A 17941-nucleotide genomic window follows, 5' to 3' on the forward strand; every position below is an offset into this window, starting at 1 on the left:
CTCTTTTTTTCTCTCTAGCCCTGGTTTACCATGGGTGGAAATGCTGAGGGGCAGCCTTGCAAATTCCCATTCAAGTTCCAGGGTACCTCTTATGACAGCTGTACTACTGAGGGCCGAACAGATGGCTATCGCTGGTGTGGCACTACTGAGGACTATGACCGTGACAAGAAATATGGTTTCTGCCCAGAGACTGGTGAGAGTCATTGCCTTGTACTCCTTGTACTTTGTCTTTCCACACTGCCACGATGGAAAATTTGAGATCTCTCCCAATCTCTCCCCAGTCCCATATTCCTGGGTTTTGTTTATTTTTCTTTCTCCCCTTTTTCTCCTCCATCTTTTTTCTGTCTACTTCTATCTGTGTTTCTTTCTGTTTCTGGCTTCCCTAGTAGAATATTCCTTTCTTTCATCGTTTCATTTTATCTGCATATCCATTCAATAAGTATTGAACATTTCTTCTTCCTAGCTCAGTGAAAGACATTATGGAGATATAAAGATCTCAGTAAGCTTGATAGTTTCCTCAGCTCTGCCCTACTCAAATTTTCTTTATTTCCAGTATAATCACCCATCACTTTTAATGGAAAATTTTTAACTTGTTTGGACTAAGGTAGAGAAGGAAAAGTGGAGAGGCTGCTGTTAGACACACTATCTAAGATGTCTCACCTATAATGTTGTCCTCCGGCCCTCCTTTCCTGTTCTCTCCTGCTGTTGTCCTATGTAGTTCCCCTTCACATATATTCTTATTCCCCCTCACAGCCATGTCAACTGTTGGGGGGAACTCTGAGGGTGCCCCATGTGTCTTCCCCTTCATCTTCTTGGGCAACAAGCATGAATCCTGTACAAGTGCTGGCCGCAGTGATGGCAAAATGTGGTGTGCTACAACTACCAACTATGATGATGACCGAAAGTGGGGCTTTTGCCCTGACCAAGGTATTGGGGACACATGGGAGGAACAAGGGAGGGTATATCTACTCTCCTGGGTCAAGATGGCATCTTTCTTCCCACCACAAGCAGATTCAACTTCTCTATAATCTTTTCCTTCCTCATCACTCCCCATCAGCTTCTCCTAGGCCAAAGATTACCTTGGGGGGAATAAAAGGAGTTTCCTTCTGAATTTAGCCACTTACTCTAGTACCAAAGTCAGAATTTAGGGGAATGTTAAAAAAATTCTCTTTATTATACTTCTAATATCATAAAATGAAAGGATTTAGAGCTGAAAGAACTATAGAGTAGTTCCTTTCCTTTCCTCATGTGAGGAAACTGAAGCCCAAAGGACTTAAGTAATTTGTACAAGGTCACAAAAACAGTAAAGAACAGAGTGGCCATTTTAACCAAATCTTCTACCCTAAACCCTTTTCCTGTACATCATGTTCTTTTGATCATTTCAATATCTACTATTTAAAGACAATTGTTCTGGGCATCAGAGTCACAGAGATTGATAAATACAACCCTGCTCTCAAGAAGTTTACAATCTAGTTGAAGAGAAAGAATCACACAGAATTATAGAGGCATAAAGTTAGGAAAAAACCTCACAGTTATGTAGTTTAAGCCAATCCATACCTGGACAAGAATTCTCTTAATAACATCTCCAACAAATAATCATCTAGCCTTTCTTTGAAAATCTCTAATGAGAAGGAATTTCTTGCCTTTCAAGTCAGTCAGTTTTGCTTTTGGAAAGTTGTAATTTTAAAGGAATTCTTCTTCTATCAAATTAAAATCCAGACAGGAGGGAATAAGATAAAACATAAGACTATGTATGCCCAGCGTCAGATGAAGGACACCATCAGTGAATGGGACAGACAGCCACTTATTTTCTTCTTTAGCCCTTTCTTGTCTCCATCTCCTCTCTATTTAATTCTTCAGGGTATAGTTTGTTCCTTGTGGCAGCTCATGAGTTTGGCCATGCTATGGGATTGGAACATTCAGAAGATCCTGGGGCACTGATGGCACCAATCTACACATATACCAAGAATTTCCGTCTATCTAATGATGACATCAAGGGCATTCGGGAACTTTATGGTAAAATTCCAGCTCCAGGATGGGACATGGGGACTATATTTTCTACTAGCACTAATAAAGTGAAAACCGGGGGGAAAATATAGTTATAACAAAATAAAACAGTAAGACCAGCTTCAGTTTCTCTGATAAAATACTGACTAACAAGCTGACAAATACTAGTCAGAAGGTAACCTTACTATCTTCCCTGTGTAATAGATCACGAAAGCTTCCAAATTGTGAACGGGGAGACCTAAAACTGGAGGGAAAATTAGGCTGTGCAAAGACCAGAGAAACTAGTGAGGATTATTGAAGACCTCTAACCGGGGAGTTAAGGGGCTTATGAGATGAGGCTTCAAAACTAGTTAGAACTTGTTCCTGGGTGTAAGTGAGGTGGAAGTGTAGGTAGGAGCCATGACAATTATGTGGGGGAGGTGAGGGTCATAGATTACTCCTGAATTCTAGAGAAAGATGTGCTTCTCACAGGGTCTTCCACTGACACCGACACTGGCACTGACACTGGACCCACCCCCACTCCTGGGCCTGTCACTCCTGAGATCTGTAAACCAGACACAAACATTGTGTTTGATGGCATCTCACAGATTAGAGGAGAGACATTCTTCTTTAAGGACAGGTGAGTGATGGATCCTACTTCTGTTCCTTAGTCCTTAATCTCTCCTCCCTATTTGCATCAATTTCCCCTTTATTCCTAACTTATACCCTTTCCTTTCTACTGGCACCAGAACCCAAGGAAAGTCTTCTGCACAACTCCTGTGCCAGGGTAAACTGTTCTGATCATGGGAATTAAATGACCACAGGAACAAGGGAGAGATAAATACACTCACTCAGGCCTGTAGTATGACAGTCATAACCATCAACACTTTTTGGTGTGTGAGATCAAATTCAGAGTACTACAATGCAACATATAAAATGCTATACTGAACCTGAATATGCAATGAAGCCAGAAGGTATTTATAATTATAAATATAAATGTTATTCTTGTAGCCAATAGCTTACAAGGAGACCAATCTTCTCTAACAGAGCCATTAATTTTATAGTCAGCAAAAATATTCAAAGACTGCTAAAACTGGAATGAAACTACTTTGAAGGGAAATTGAAGAGATTAACTTTCCCAAGGTCAGTAAAAAATAATTGAGTTGGAACTTTTTCCCCTTAAGATTCTTTTTTAGCCTTTTGTTAGGGAATCTGATGTCACCAATAGCTTAATAGTAAGTAAGAGAAGGACTCCTCCCCCAAGGTGCTTCAGATTAAGTGAATTCTAGAGAAGTTAGAGCCTTTCTATGGTTCTTACAGCCTAAGAAGGGGCAAAGGTTCCTCTGGATTCTTTATCCAGTTATCTTCAGCACATTCTAGTTGTGAAAATCAAGAATTCAGTCAGAACTTTCTGAATCATAAATACCTCTAAGCTAACAGCCAGAGAGGACCTCTCAGAAAAACTACCAAAGGGCATATCCAAGTCTAGTGGAAGTGCCCCAGTTTGGTAGCTCAGAAGGATTTCCCTGATGACTCTTATTACCCAAAAATTCAAAAAGACTGAGCTGGACGGATGCCCATCAATTAGAGTATGATTGGGTAAATTATGGTATACGAATGTTATGGAATATTATTGCTCTGTAAGAAATGACAAACAGGATGAATACAGAGAGGCTTGGAGAGACTTACATCAACTGATGCTGAGTGAAACAAACAGAACTAGGAGATCATTATACACTTCAACAATGATACTATATGAGGATATATTCTGATGGAAGTGGATATCTTCAACATAGAGAAGAGCTAATCCAATTCCAATTGATCAATGATGGACAGAATCAGCTACACCCAGAAAAGTAAAACTGGGAAATGAGAAAAAAATTATCATTTTTTGTTTTTCTCCCCAGATTATTTTTACCCTCCGAATACAATTCTTCCTTTGCAACAACAACAACAACAACAAAATTCAGTTCTGCACATATATATTGTACCTAGGATATACTATAAGATATTTAATATATATGGGAATGCCTGCCATCTAGGGGAGGGGGTGGAGGGAAGGAGGGAGGAAATTTGGAACAGAAGGGAGTACAAGGGATAATGTTGTAAAAAAAATTGTCTATGCATATGTACTGTCAAAAAAAAGTTATAATTATAAAATTAATTTTAAAAAATTAAAAAAAAAGACTGAGCTGGAGAACACAATTAGCTCTATGTGGTCCTTAGAATTAGGACATGAAGAGTCAAGAATGTTTTGTAGCATGGAGAACCCTCCTACCCATGGCTGACCTTCATGGAATTGAGATGATCATAATTTTTTTCATTAAACAAGTAGCTATTGGGATTGGTCAACAACAACTTGCCAGGTTCCTGCTAATGTTCAGGACCCAACTGAAGCCAGCGATCTAGAGGTGGAAGGGATACTGCTTTTGCCTTCAGGAAGCTTATAAGCTAACATCAGAAGTATGATAAATGTATGTGAACAGAAAATAAAAAATACTCAAGAATGTGTAATAAATATCCATTTAGGAAACTGAGGGTATGATAATATTTACTATAAAGGTGTTTGTGAGTTGGAATGAACCAAGGAAGCCTTTCTGGGAAAAAGAGGAATAATGTAAAGACTGCCCCATGCAGCTCAGAATACAGTGAGCATTCCTCAGGTCATGGCATCTGAGCAAGCCTAACTTCTTTCATTTCCTCCTTCTTAATTCCAGTTCCTTCTTTTCTTCGTTCTCTCTGTTAAATAGCTAATGGCTGCCATGGCCTGGGGCTTCCTTTAGGGAAGCTGACTGGGACAGACCAGGTATGAGGGAAGAAGCAGTTTGGGGGACTTTGTGAGGGGGAGTGGGAAGTGGCCATGAGGGTGAATCTCCCCAGACTTTTTTGTCTGTCCACTCAGGTTCATGTGGCGGACGGCAAACTCAAGGGAGAAGCCCACAGGGCCTCTGCTTGTGGCCACATTCTGGCCAGAAGTTCCTGAGAAGATAGATGCAGTTTATGAGGCCCCACAGGAAGAAAAGGCTGTTTTCTTCTCAGGTACTGATAAATGGAGGGAGAGAAAAACAGGGGGACTGTGTTGAATTCAGTGACCTTGGACAAGTCACTTAACTGGTCTGTGCCTCAGTTTCCTTATCTGTAAAATGAAAGGCATTGGACTCAAAGGACTATGAGGTCCCTAGCTCAAAATCTATAATCCTATCTTGATAATATTGGGTGAAGAATTTGTTCATCACATGCACTTGACCTAATACTTACACATGCAAACTCAAACCTAAGCCCAGCCCCTCAGGTTTTTTCCTTTCTAACACTTTCCCATAGTACCTCTGCTCCTTTTTCTCAAACAAAATAAAATCAGACAAAAACCAAAACAAAATACCTGTCCTCTTCCTCCTTTCTTATTTATTTCATCCTCTGTCCTTCCTTCCAGCACCACCTTTTTAATATCCACAAACCCTCTCTTTGGCTCTTTTCTCCCCCTTTTATCCTCTGTTCCTGATCTAACTATGGGTCCATTGTCTGCCCCAAATCTGTCTTTTGCAAAAAAAACTATATATATATATATATATATTATATAATATCCTGAGGAATTGTTTCCATGATTTAACTTGGGACTTGGAAAGAGATCTTCCCATCACCCTTCGTTCTTGTCCTCAAGAGACCCCCAGAGATGTGAGGTAAGAATGGCTGATTGATTACAGGTATTCTATGTGCCTAGATCATTAGCATGACTTTTGTCATCATTTCAGGGGATGAGTACTGGGTTTATTCAGCCAGTACTCTGGAGCGGGGCTATCCTAAGAAGTTGACTAGCCTTGGACTGCCTTCAAGTGTTCAACGTGTGGATGCTGCCTTCAGCTGGAGCAAAAACAAGAAGACATATATTTTTTCTGGAGACAAATTTTGGAGGTAGGTTTTTCTGCTCTTCTTGTTAAGCAATTTGATGATTTTCTAAATATTTTCAAATTAATTTTATATTGATTTTCTATACAAAGTCTCCTGTAACTGCTTTTCAGATTTTTCTTTTGTCAGAACCATAGGCTTGCACAAACACAGGAAGGACAGAGAAGTTTTCTCCAGGGCAATAGTAGAAGGAAGAACAGAGAGACTGATTTAAAAGGCAGACATAAGAGTTTCATGTTTCTTAAGGCCATTTCCTAGCTTTGTAGAAGAGGCAGACAGAGATCTATATCTCACTAGTTCTATTTTAATGAGTTTGAGATACTAGCTTGCTTGCCATGTAATGATGGTCTTATGAAGTCAATTGATTGGAAACTCTTTCCATTTTACAAATGAGGAAGATAAACTCTGGAGATCATTAGATTTTGAGCTAAATGAGACATTAGAGAGCAATTTAAGAGACTGAATGACTTGCCCATGTATATGTGTCTAGTGTGAGGGCCAAGATTCAAATCTAGAATCTTCCAGTCTATAGTTTAGAGCCCAGTGATTTGGTTATTTAATTGATCTTAGAGACTAGTTAACATTAAAAAACAAAACAAAACAAAAAACAGTGTTAAAGAATACCAAATAAATAAAGCAGAAGATAAACATATATAATATAAATGTGTTATTCTTGAGAACTCTGAGTGGGCACCAAGGTGATATTCTCACATACCCTAATAAAGACTTCATCATTTAATTCTTGGTTAGATTAAATAAATTCTCTTTCCTGGATAATGAGTCACATATATGAAGTTCTTTTCATATAACTCTGGCAATAATAATAATAATTATAATTGCCCTAATATTGTGTGTATGCATGTCTGTCTCTCTATCTATCTTTAAATATATACATATATGAAGACCATCTCCATCTACATCTTGATCTGTTTCTGGCCACTGGACCCAGATGCTTCTGGAGGAGAAAGTGAGGCTGGTGACTTTTCACAATCCTTTCTCACTAAAATCCAATTAATTGCATATCATGACATCACCTCCCTGATATCATACTTGTCAAAGAGAATAAAGGATAAACAACAATAACAATACAATGTGCTTTCTAACTAACTATAGATCATCTTTCAGTATTTTGACAATAAAAGGTAGAGTAGTTAACAGCTTTGCATGTTGAGATCATCTTTCCTCCTCCAAGATTCTTGGGGCTAGCACTACCTTCCTGGACAGGCCACTAATAGATACAATTATAACTACCTCCAAAATATTTCTATGGGAAACAGCTTAAAGGATCCAAGAAAGAGGTGAGGCAGAAGTGAAGCATCTTTTCACTCCCCTTTCCCACTTAGTCCTTTTCATTCCTTTCCATTCCAACCTAGGTCATAGCGGCTGGTTCTGTCTTAAGTCCATGGGTTCAGACAGAATTCCAGATATACTCTTAAGTCACTTAGCAGCTAAGTTGATTTATATCTCAGCCAGGAAGGGAAAAACAAGGCAGATACAGACATGAATAGAATCAGACACACCTCCTATAGGCAAAACCATGATGATACATAAATATACACAAGAGCTTGGGCGTGCTCACATATACATGCAGAAACACACAGGCAGATCTTCTACCCATATAAGCAATGGTACCAGCTGAAATGTGTATGGGACTTCAAGGTTTATAAACCACATGGCAGAGAGGAGAGAGTGCTGGCCTTGAAGTCAGAAGATCTCAGTTCAAATTCTGCCTCCCAGTTGTGTGACTGATCAAGTCACTTAAACTTTCATTATTCTAGACAATTCTTTAAGACCACAAGTTCTAGAAAAGCTATGGAATTTCATTGTGGAGGAAATCTACTCACTTGAGAGTTCCCTATAACCAATGATATTTCAAGTCCAGTCTTCCTCCTTTATGTACATTATGTATATTATGTACTACAGCTATTATCCCTACAAATATCATTTAAAGATAGTGAAGATGAGAAGAGGCAGTTACTGGTCTGTAGTCACAAGTTTTAGAAGCAGGTTTTGAATCTATTATCTATCTCATTCCAAGGTTATGCCACAATAAGATTCTATACAAAGTATTTAATAAATGCTTCTCAGATCTTTTCTGAGTCCTCCATATTTGAACAAACAAAAGTGTAGGAAAGTTTTCTCCAACAGGACAGTGGTAGGAGGAGAAACAGAAAGACTGATAAGGGCAGACATAAAAGTCTGTTGTCTTTTGAGGCCACATCCCTGGTTTGAACGGAAAGAGAAAGGGAGAGATGAAGAGAAGGGGAGAGAGAGAGAGAGAGAGAGAGAGAGAGAGAGAGAGAGAGAGAGAGAGAGAGAGAGAGAGAGAGAGAGAGAAAGAAGGAGGGAGGGAGAGAGGGAGAGAGGGAGAGAGAGAGAGAGAGAGAGAGAGAGAGAGAGAGAGAGAGAGAGAGAGAGAGAGAGAGAAAGAGGCATGCATATCTCATTATTTTTATTTTAATGAGCCTGGGAATATTGTCAATTCGGTTGTTTAATCATTTTTCATTCTTGTCCAACTCTTCATGACCCAACTTGGAAAATTTTTGCCATTTCCTTCTCAACTCATTTTATAGATATGAAAACTGAGGCAAATAAGGTTTAATTAAGTTGCCCAGAGTCACACAGCTAGTGTCTGAGGCTGAATTTAAAAACACAGGAACAGGAGTCTTCCTGATTCCAAACTCAGTGTTCCATCTACTGTGACACACCTAGTTTTGTCAGCAGTAATCCCTTAATGTTTATGCTATACATGATAATTATGGAAATATGTATAGAATTGCACATGTTTAACATATATTGGATTACTTGTTGTCTGGGGGAAGGAGTGAGAGGAAGGAAGGGATCAAGTTCAGGGTAGGAGTTGGAGAGTATGAATGAACTTTTACTGTATAAAATATAAGGCATTATTGTTAAGAAATGAGATGTAATGTATTGGTCAACCTGCCATCTGGGTGGGGAGGGAAGGAGAGAAAAAAATTAAAACAAAAGGTTTGGCAATTGTCAATGTTGTAAAATTACCCATGCATATATCTGGTAAATAAAAACTATTAAAATATATTTAAAAAAAAAAAGAAGAAAAGAAAAAAGAAAAGAAAGGCCCTTAAAGACTCAGTTTGAGAATTGTAACCTACAAACCTTTACTCACCCAACTTATGGCTTATATTATTGTTGTTGCTTTAACATTTAGCTTATTAAAATGCCAACTCACTGTTAAAAAAAAAAAAAAAAGAAATGAGATGTGAGATTAGGTGGATGTTAAATAATTTTTTTGGGGGAAGGGGCATAAACATAAAGGCAATTGAGATAAAATGACTTGCCTAGGATCACATAGCTAATAAGTATTAAGGGTCTAATAAGTGTTAAATGTCTGAGGTAGGATTTGAACTCATGTTCTCCTGACTTCAAGGCCAGTGTTCTATCCACTATGTCATTTAGCAGCCCCTATGCAAGGTAATTTAGAGCCATTGTAGTAGTCCAAGTCTGGGTTTATCATAGTGACTTTAGGATTGGGATGAGAAGAAAGAATACACATTTCAAGGATAAGGAGGTTTTGCAGGAGTATTATACTTAGTGATGTAGTGGGATAGAGAAAGTGGCTGTTGGATTAAGGAAGATGATAGTCAATCCAGTTTTCTTTCTATAAGACCTAGGTTGACAGCTAGCATACTTTCAAACCAGCTACAAACTAGTAGCTATTACTCAGACACAGGAAAGCCTATCCCATGATTAAGAGCTTAAAAAAAAAATTATAAATTACTCTCCCACATTATTACTTCTTAATCACAACATCTTGATTATCTGGGCAGGGCAGGGCAGGGAATAATATAGCCAATGGTAATTGAAACCCTTGGGTAAGGGGTGGGGGAAAATGACCTGCCTTAACTTCAATTTGAGGAGATTATCTTGTGGCCTAGTGCTGTGCAAAGAATCATCACAGATTTAGAGCTAGAAGAGATGTTAAGAGACCATCTAGTCCAACCCATTCATTTACATGTGAGGAAACTGAGATCTAAATGGTGAAGTATTTGCCTAAATTCAAATAGTTAAGTGACTAGACCCAATTCAAGCCCAAGTTCTTTTACTCCAAATCTAACACTCTTTCCATTAAAGAAATCATTTCATGTATAACCTATATCAATTGCTTGCTCTCTTGGGGAGGGGAGAAGGGAGGGAGAAAAACTTAGAACTCAAAATCTTATAAAAGTGAAAGTTGAAAACTTTCTCTGCATGTAATTAGAAAAACTAAAAATGGGGAAATTTCCAAATAGATAAAGGCATGCTTAAAAAATGTGTAGATAATATAAAAAGAGAGAGAGCTAACATTATAACTGCTCTAGTACATGAACAGATTATGTTTAACATAGGGAATGTAAGGATGGATTTAAGATGAAATTTACTGCAGATAAATGCAAAGTCTTAAACATTAGTTTCTCAAGCATAGAATGGGAAGATGTGGATAGTCCCAATTTCTTTGAGAAATATCTGCAGTTTTTATTGGACTCCAAATCCAGTTTAAGTTAAAAGTTGATTTGGAAAACTATTAAAATTAGCACTATCTTAGGCAACATGAAAAGATACATTGTATCTTTTCTAGAATCCAGGAGATGATAATGCCATTGTACTCTTTTCTTGGTCATATTGTATCTGAATATGATTAGTTCTCATCACATTTTAAAAAATAAATTATCTACACATACATACACACACACACTCACACAAAATCAACTACATTTACCAATGTATTTCCTACCCATTTTTGTTGTAAGCATCTGTGCTGTATGCATGCACATATCTACATTCACAGTATGTATATATATATATATATATATATGTATATATACATATATACATATATATATACATATATGTGTGTATGTTCACAGTATATATATATGTGTGTGTGTGTGTGTGTGTGTGTGTGTGTTTTAGAAAAAGCACTAGCCAGGGAGTCAGAGTACCTGAGTTCAGATCTCACTCCTGATGTTTAATCTAGTTGTTTAACCAAGGAGCAAGTCACTTAGGGAACAAGTTTTTTAGCTTCTCCAGACTTCAGTTTCATCATTTGCAAAATGAAGTAGTTGGTCTAGTTGACCTCTGAATTCCTTTCCAGCTCTATATCTATATAAAATGATTTCAAGAAAGAACAACAACAAAACAATTTACCAAAGTTAACAAACATAGAAACATTCTAATACATTGTAATGTTCTGTTCTCTAAATTGCAATGTTCTCTGGGAGCAGGTTTCTTGGGGAGCTTCTGGAGGCAGCCTTGGTTTTAGTTCAGTTTCAATAATCACCTCAAATGCATCCAGGAGTTAAAGTCCAAATCCTTTATTGTTTCTTCCAAAATCTTATCTCCTTCACTTGAGGCTCCGCTAGTTTTCTGGAGGCCTTCCTCTCTCCTTGGTTCCTGAGAGCTCTTGCTGCTAGTCCTTTGTCTCTGCCAGCTTCAGCCTTTCATCTTCCCAATGTCTCCAGCCAGCACAAAGGTGGAAGTGGGAATGAATCTTGACTCTGAATCTCCGGAAGTCCTTCTGGACTGAGAGCTTCTTGCTTATATGCTGCACACCAATCATTTCATCACTAGGAAATCATTATTTGTTGTAGGATTAAATCAATGTTAAATTAGATTTAACCATTGTCTCCTCAATTCCACGAAGTAGCTTGTTTCAAGTTCTGGCCCATAACATTTCCTTGTAGGATCAGATTAATCATACTGAATGAGATAATTATTATCTCTATTCATTCCAGTGACTTAGCACCTTGTAAGAATCCTAATAATACATGAATAATCCATTAAAGTTCTATCTCTACAAAGAAGATGGAAGTGGAGGGACACTGATAAACTGTAGAGTTTTCAGAAAAGAGCAACAAAGATAGTGAAAGGCATCAAAATCATGCAGTAAGGGGATTGATTGAACAAACTAGGGGTGTTTTGTCTGGGAAAAGACTGGGGTGATAATGGATAGCTGTCTTCCAGTATTTATAGTACTGTTGTGTAGAAAAGGGTTTACCTTAATTCTCCTTGGTTCTAGAAGGCAGAACTGTGAGTAGTGAGTGAAGGCTACTGAGATAGTTTTAGGTTCAAGGAAAGGAAAAACTCAACATATAGAACTATCTAGTGAGAGAATGGGAGATCTTTGGAGGTCATAGGCTCCCCTCACTTGAAGACTTTAAATGAAGACTTAATGATTGTTTTACCTGTTGGAGATGTCACAGAGAAAATCTTCAGACAGATTCAAGTTGGACTAGAAAATCTTTGGGATACCTTCCAACTTTGAGATTTTATGATAACATGGCTGGCCCAAGGCCATATGTACCATTAGTGGCACATCTGATACTAGGACATAAATCTTTTCTCTTCATGTCCCCTACCTTTTCCACTGCACTGTTATAGCCTCTTAAGATCTTGGTCTAAATTGCAAAGTTTCAGAGGAATCTTTGATTATATCCACTGTCCTCTAGGGAGGTAGATGCTAGAGGTAGACTCTGTAGTGGTCTTCCTGGCCATGGGTAGCTGTGTTCTCCATTTCTTGATACCTGCCTGATTTCCATTCCTCCTTAGGTACAATGAAGTTAAGAAGAAAATGGATCCTGGCTTCCCCAAGCTTATTGCTGATGCCTGGAATGGCATACCTGACAATCTGGATGCTGTGGTAGAACTGCAGGGAAGTGGTGAGCTGTCTAGTTGCCTTTGCTGCCTTTCTAGGACTCTTCCCCCCAACCCCCACCTCAATCCTAGGCTCCCTGTGGTTGCCCAAGTACACACTCATTCATTGTATGGGGGAAGCATGAGTCTGCCTAGAGAAAACAAACCAGCCCCTTCAGCCCCATGCTGGGAGAGATTCCAGAACAGCTGACCTCTGCTCAACTCGGCCTGGCTTCTGTCAGGAAAACCAAGAAAAGCTTCACTGGCACTCTTACCGCTGCCAGGCCTTAAAAAAAGGTGGCCCTAGAGTTAGGGTGGCCCATCCATACTTTTTTTCCCTGCCTCTCTCTCCCAGTTCCTCAAGCCCATCATGATTTATAGACCTGCCCTGTTTGAATTTATATTGGCAATCCTGCACTAAAAGGTAACATAACCTTCAAGGAATGACTCATTTCAAGGTTTAATTGAGAAGTTACTGATTTATTCATGATTCTCTGCTGAGAACAAATAGCCCCTGAGCTGCTTCAGTTGTCCCTGGCCCCCTGGTGATATTGGCCAACATTGAACCCTGGGCACTGATCCCTGTTCCTGAGGTGGCTTTGAGGGATTCTCCAAGGCATGACTGGCAAGTTAAAGTCATTTGGGGATTGCAGCCAGAGATCAGTTTATGTCAACAACGATCTACTAAGAGTCTTTTCTGTGCTAGGCACCGTAGAAGATAGAAGGAAAAAATATCTCACTTCTGTTCTGTAGGAGCTTGCAGATGAACACAGCAAAAACAATTGTAATTGATATAATACAGTATCAGATTTCTTGTTAGATTGTAGAGATCACAAAGACTCTAGCTTTGAGCTGGAAGAGATCTTAGAAATCACCTAGTTCAACATTCTCTTTTTATGAATGAAGAAATGTAGACCCTGGGTAGTTAAATAACTTGGGCAAAGTTACCCAAAAATAAATAAAAGAGGTGGGATTGGAATTCAGGCCTTCTGATACTAATGCCAATGTTCTTTATACCATCCATCCTGACTCTTTCAAGGGTTAAACTTGCTGCCCAATAGGAGTTCTGGAGAAAGGGAAGATCAACACCCATCCCTGTTTCTTTTCTCTCCTAGGACACAGCTATTTCTTCAAGGACTGGTATTACCTTAAACTGGAGAACAAGAGTCTGAAAATTGTAAAAGTTGGAAACATCAAAACGGATTGGCTGAGCTGCTGAACTTTGCAAACTCTCTGTAACTCATTATTTACATCTCTTATCCCTCCCTCCCTTGTCTGTCATTAGCTAGATCTGAATACTTATTACTAGCCCAGGCTGGTACTGGTTGCCCCAAGCATTAAGGACATAGTCAATTTTCTCACATTTTGGTAATTTAAGATTTTGTACAGTGGCCTTCCCTCCTACCCCAATTCCCTAACCCAGGGATATAGATGTTTACTATGTACCCCCATCTCCTCCTTTTCCTTCTCCTGCCCTACCTCTAGGCCCCCAATAAGGGCTGAGTGATCTACAAAGGGTCTTCTGGTGTTTTACTCCCTGTCTTCAAGGAAATACTTGGATATCTTCTGGGTAACCCTGCCCAGGGCTACCCTGGTGCTGTCCTTTTTTAAGGCCCTTATCCTTCCTCTGCTCCCTCATTACATACCTTTATCCTCAAAGCCCAGAAAAGACTATCTGGATTGGGCACTGGTGGCCCTGACACCCTGCCATGGAGATTTGGGAGTCATGGTCTAATGGCAGCTGTGTTAATCTGCTTTAACACAATTGGCTGCCCTAATATTAGATTCATTAGCCATTTGCTTCAATGCACTTTGGTCTTTGTGGTTGTTTGTTTTTTGTTTAAAATTCTTTTCTGGACAGAAGGACTCAGGTTTTCTGAAGTCACTGCATGATGTGCCTGAGCCATATAATAATGTTTAACTGGTTCATGTTTTATAGCATTTTCCCAACCATCATGATCCCTTCACATCTGGTAGAAGGGAGAAATAAAAGCCCCAGTTTTCCCCTTCCCACTCCTTCCTTCCCATGAGAAATGTCAACAAATATGAATAAAGAAATCCATTGTGTCTGGGAGTGTTTGAAGAACATTGCAACAGCTCCGAGAGAGCTAGGTAGCAGCAGCAACAGGAAACAAAAGGGACTCAATAGGAACATGTTCTCAAATCCTTCCTACACTATTGGGGGAAGATGGTCTGACCCCCTCATTTTATGGAGGGGGAAACTGAAGCCTGGTAATATGAAATAAATTGACCAAAGTTATGAGTCAATTAGTTCCAGAGTCAGGACTAGAATCCAGGTCTCCTTACTTCTAGTCTGATACTCTTTCCCCTATGTCATATCATACTAAAGGTTTTCTAGTTTGTGAACTATCTCTATATGGGGAATCTTCTTTATTTATAGCATTTATTCAACACTTAATTGTGTGTGAAACACTATGTTAAATGCTGTGTATAAAAACAGAAAAATAAGACAAGGGGCTCACATTCTAATGAGGGCAACAACACATTTGGATGCTTTCAATTGCAAATCAGATAGAAAAGTCTCATAGTTCCTAGGATACAATGGCAAAGCCAATGGAAACACTTCTTTCATATCACTTCCACTGATAAAATCTTATCAATATTTGATGATAAATCACTTGACAAGTACCAAAGAAAGACTTGGGTGACAAGAATTTTTTTTTTTTTTATTGGGGTCTTCAAAAAAAGTGACTATAACACCTATAAGAGCAATTTCCAGGCTACATTGTCATAGAGGTTGCTTACTAGGATGATGGCTAAGGGTATTGGGTTAGAAGTATCACTATTCCAAAAGGTTTTAGATTCAAGGTCCTGGGATATCTTCCTTGGTGTATAGGGGATAATTGTGATGCTTTGATCTGCCTGGCACTTGCTGCTTCCTATTTCTCTCCCAAAGAGTTCTGCTGTTTCAGCAAGGCTGGCTTGTCTGTCTTGTGTGTTTCAGTTGATTGGCATTTAGTAGAGGTATTCTCAAGATGCTTTGTCAGCACCTTCCTCTTCTCTATCCTCTCATGTGCAGTTCTACTTCTCCCTCCAAATTCTTCATCCCCAACCAGTCCCAGAAGGTGAGAGAGAGGAAGGTTCAGGGTTCAGCTGGATGTAGCCAGAACTAATGCTCATGGGCAGAATTAGGGACAGGAATGAATATAAAAAGCAGGTTGGGAAAAATCTGCAGCCCAGTAGACAGATTAGGATCAGGGGATTTAAAGCTGGAAAGAACTTTAGAGGGCATAGAATCCAACCTCTTCAGTATCGAGATGAGAAAGCCTAGGCTCAGAGTCCAAAAATGACTTGCAGCATCAGAATAGTAGCAAGTAACAAATCTAGGAATAAAAGTCAGGTCCCCTAACTCCAGTGCTCTTTCTTTCCATAGCACAAATCTACTTCTGTTGTTTCTGTCTCAGAACAGTACTCTTGACAATGCTCTCTGGAAGAATATTAACAGTGCAGTGAACCAGTTGAGAGATGTAGACTGAGAGAACCCTCTATACCAGGTTTTTCAGGATCCAATTTCATGTTTATCAATCAACAATTATTTATTCATTATCAATTGAGAAACATTTGTGTGCTAGTTACTAGGTGCTGGGGGATACAAAAGTAAAAAATGAGGTAGTCCCTGTCTAGAAAGAGTTTGCATTTTAATAAGAAGCTGCAACACATATAGGGGAATAGTATCTAAGGAAGGAAGTTTTAATGTAGACCTTAACCCTTTTTATGTCATGGTTTGACAGTTTGATGCATTATGGACCCCTTCTTAGAATAATGCTTACTTGTCTATATTCTTAATAGAAAGAAATATTAAATTTCAACTAGAAGTACATGAAAATAAGAGGGTATTTTTTTCCATCCAAATCTGACATTTATTCACAGATGCTTTCAGGATTTACGGATCCTGGATTAAGAACTACTCTAGTCAGTCACAAGGATTATAAACAAGGCAATAGTAGATTGTTACATCACTTCCAATGGCAATGATAATTTTTTCCATAGGAAGAGATGGAAAAGGGGCAGTACACAGCAAGACAGAAGTCAAGATGACCATGGTAGGTAGGCCCTGAGGTCCTGGTGGATATCAGGATGAGATGTTAAATATAATCTAGCACTAACCAGATACAATTGTTTAATCCCTGAGTTAAATACTGCAACCCAGCAATAGACTGTTAGAATTCAAAATATCAAAGCTGAAGGAGATTTTAGAGGTCATCTAGTAACATCTGTACCTTTATTGGAACCATAACCCTCTTTAAAAAATCCTTGACTTGACAAAAGCCATCCGGTCTTTCCTTGAAAAGGACCAGTGATAGGAATTCACTATCTTTTTAAATCAATCTATTCCTATATTGCATTGTTCTCATTGTTAGGATTTTTTTTTCCCCTAATAGCTTTGAAATGAGGAAAACCTAAGTTCAAGTTCTGTCTTTGAAAATGTTATTTATGGGACCCTGGACAGCTCTCAAGGCAACTTTCTGAGTTTGTAAATGGAAAAGAAGGTGCTAATGTATGTAAGGTAGTGGGAGTTTTCTTATTGGGGAGTTCCTGATATTACTGAATTCACAGGTCTCATCCCTAACCTTATTCCTATCCAATCTTAATTTGTCTCTTTCCATTTTCTTTCTTTTGTTCCTAATCCTATTGTCTGTGGCCCAGCAAAACAATCTATGCCATTTCTTTGAGACTGCATAGCCCTTTTAATACTAGGGTATGACAGATTAAGTCAAGTCAAATCAACAATTTTTTGATTTTGAATTTTTTAAGTTCTTACTATTTTCTAAGTAGTGTGAAGCACCAGAGATAAGAATGGTGAAACTCTCCCACTCCCATGCCACCCTCCCTCCCCCCCAAAAAAAGTAAAAAATAAACAGTCTCTCAGGGAGTTAACAGATGGTTGAGGGAGCAATGTGAAAACAACTAGAAACAAACAAGACATATACTGCATAAATCAGTGATAAGAAAAGGTTCTTGCTGAAAATGCAACTTCAACTGAGATTCAAAGGTAGTCTGGGAAACTAGGAGGGAGAGATGAAGAGGGAGATAGTTCCAGACATGGGAATTCCAGAACTGTGAAAATTAAATGCAGTTACTAGATAAAGTCTCCTCTGTAAGGAACAACAAGGAGAGCAATGTTACTTGCATCATAGCAGTATGTGGAAGACAGTAATGTAGAAATGTTGAAAGGGGTCATGTTATTAAGGGTTTTAAAAGCTCAAAAGAGGATTTTTATATTTGATTCTGGAGATGGTGTTGGGGAAGGGAAAGGGGGAGGGAGTTATGAGTAACATGGTCAGATCTGTGTTTAGAAAGATCACTTTGATAAATGAATGGAGGATAGTCTGGAATGAGGAGAGGCTTGAGGCAGGGAGACCAACAGAAGACAGTTGCATGA

General features: G+C 38.8%; 1 protein-coding gene across 1 annotated transcript in view; it reads left to right on the forward strand.

Moving 5' to 3' along the window:
* MMP2 (matrix metallopeptidase 2) overlaps nt 1-14611 on the forward strand; it is a 30287-nt gene extending 15676 nt beyond the window's left edge. Inside the window, exons 6-13 of the mRNA XM_074293438.1 lie at nt 20-193; nt 754-927; nt 1861-2016; nt 2479-2626; nt 4889-5025; nt 5736-5895; nt 12454-12563; nt 13653-14611. Coding sequence (XP_074149539.1) covers nt 20-193; nt 754-927; nt 1861-2016; nt 2479-2626; nt 4889-5025; nt 5736-5895; nt 12454-12563; nt 13653-13756 — 1163 coding nt within the window. The 3' untranslated portion in view covers nt 13757-14611. The remainder of the gene's footprint in view (nt 1-19; nt 194-753; nt 928-1860; nt 2017-2478; nt 2627-4888; nt 5026-5735; nt 5896-12453; nt 12564-13652) is intronic.
* The last annotated feature ends 3330 nt before the right edge of the window (nt 14612-17941 follow it).

Source organism: Sminthopsis crassicaudata, chromosome 2, assembly GCF_048593235.1.
Source record: "Sminthopsis crassicaudata isolate SCR6 chromosome 2, ASM4859323v1, whole genome shotgun sequence".
NCBI lineage: Eukaryota > Metazoa > Chordata > Mammalia > Dasyuromorphia > Dasyuridae > Sminthopsis > Sminthopsis crassicaudata.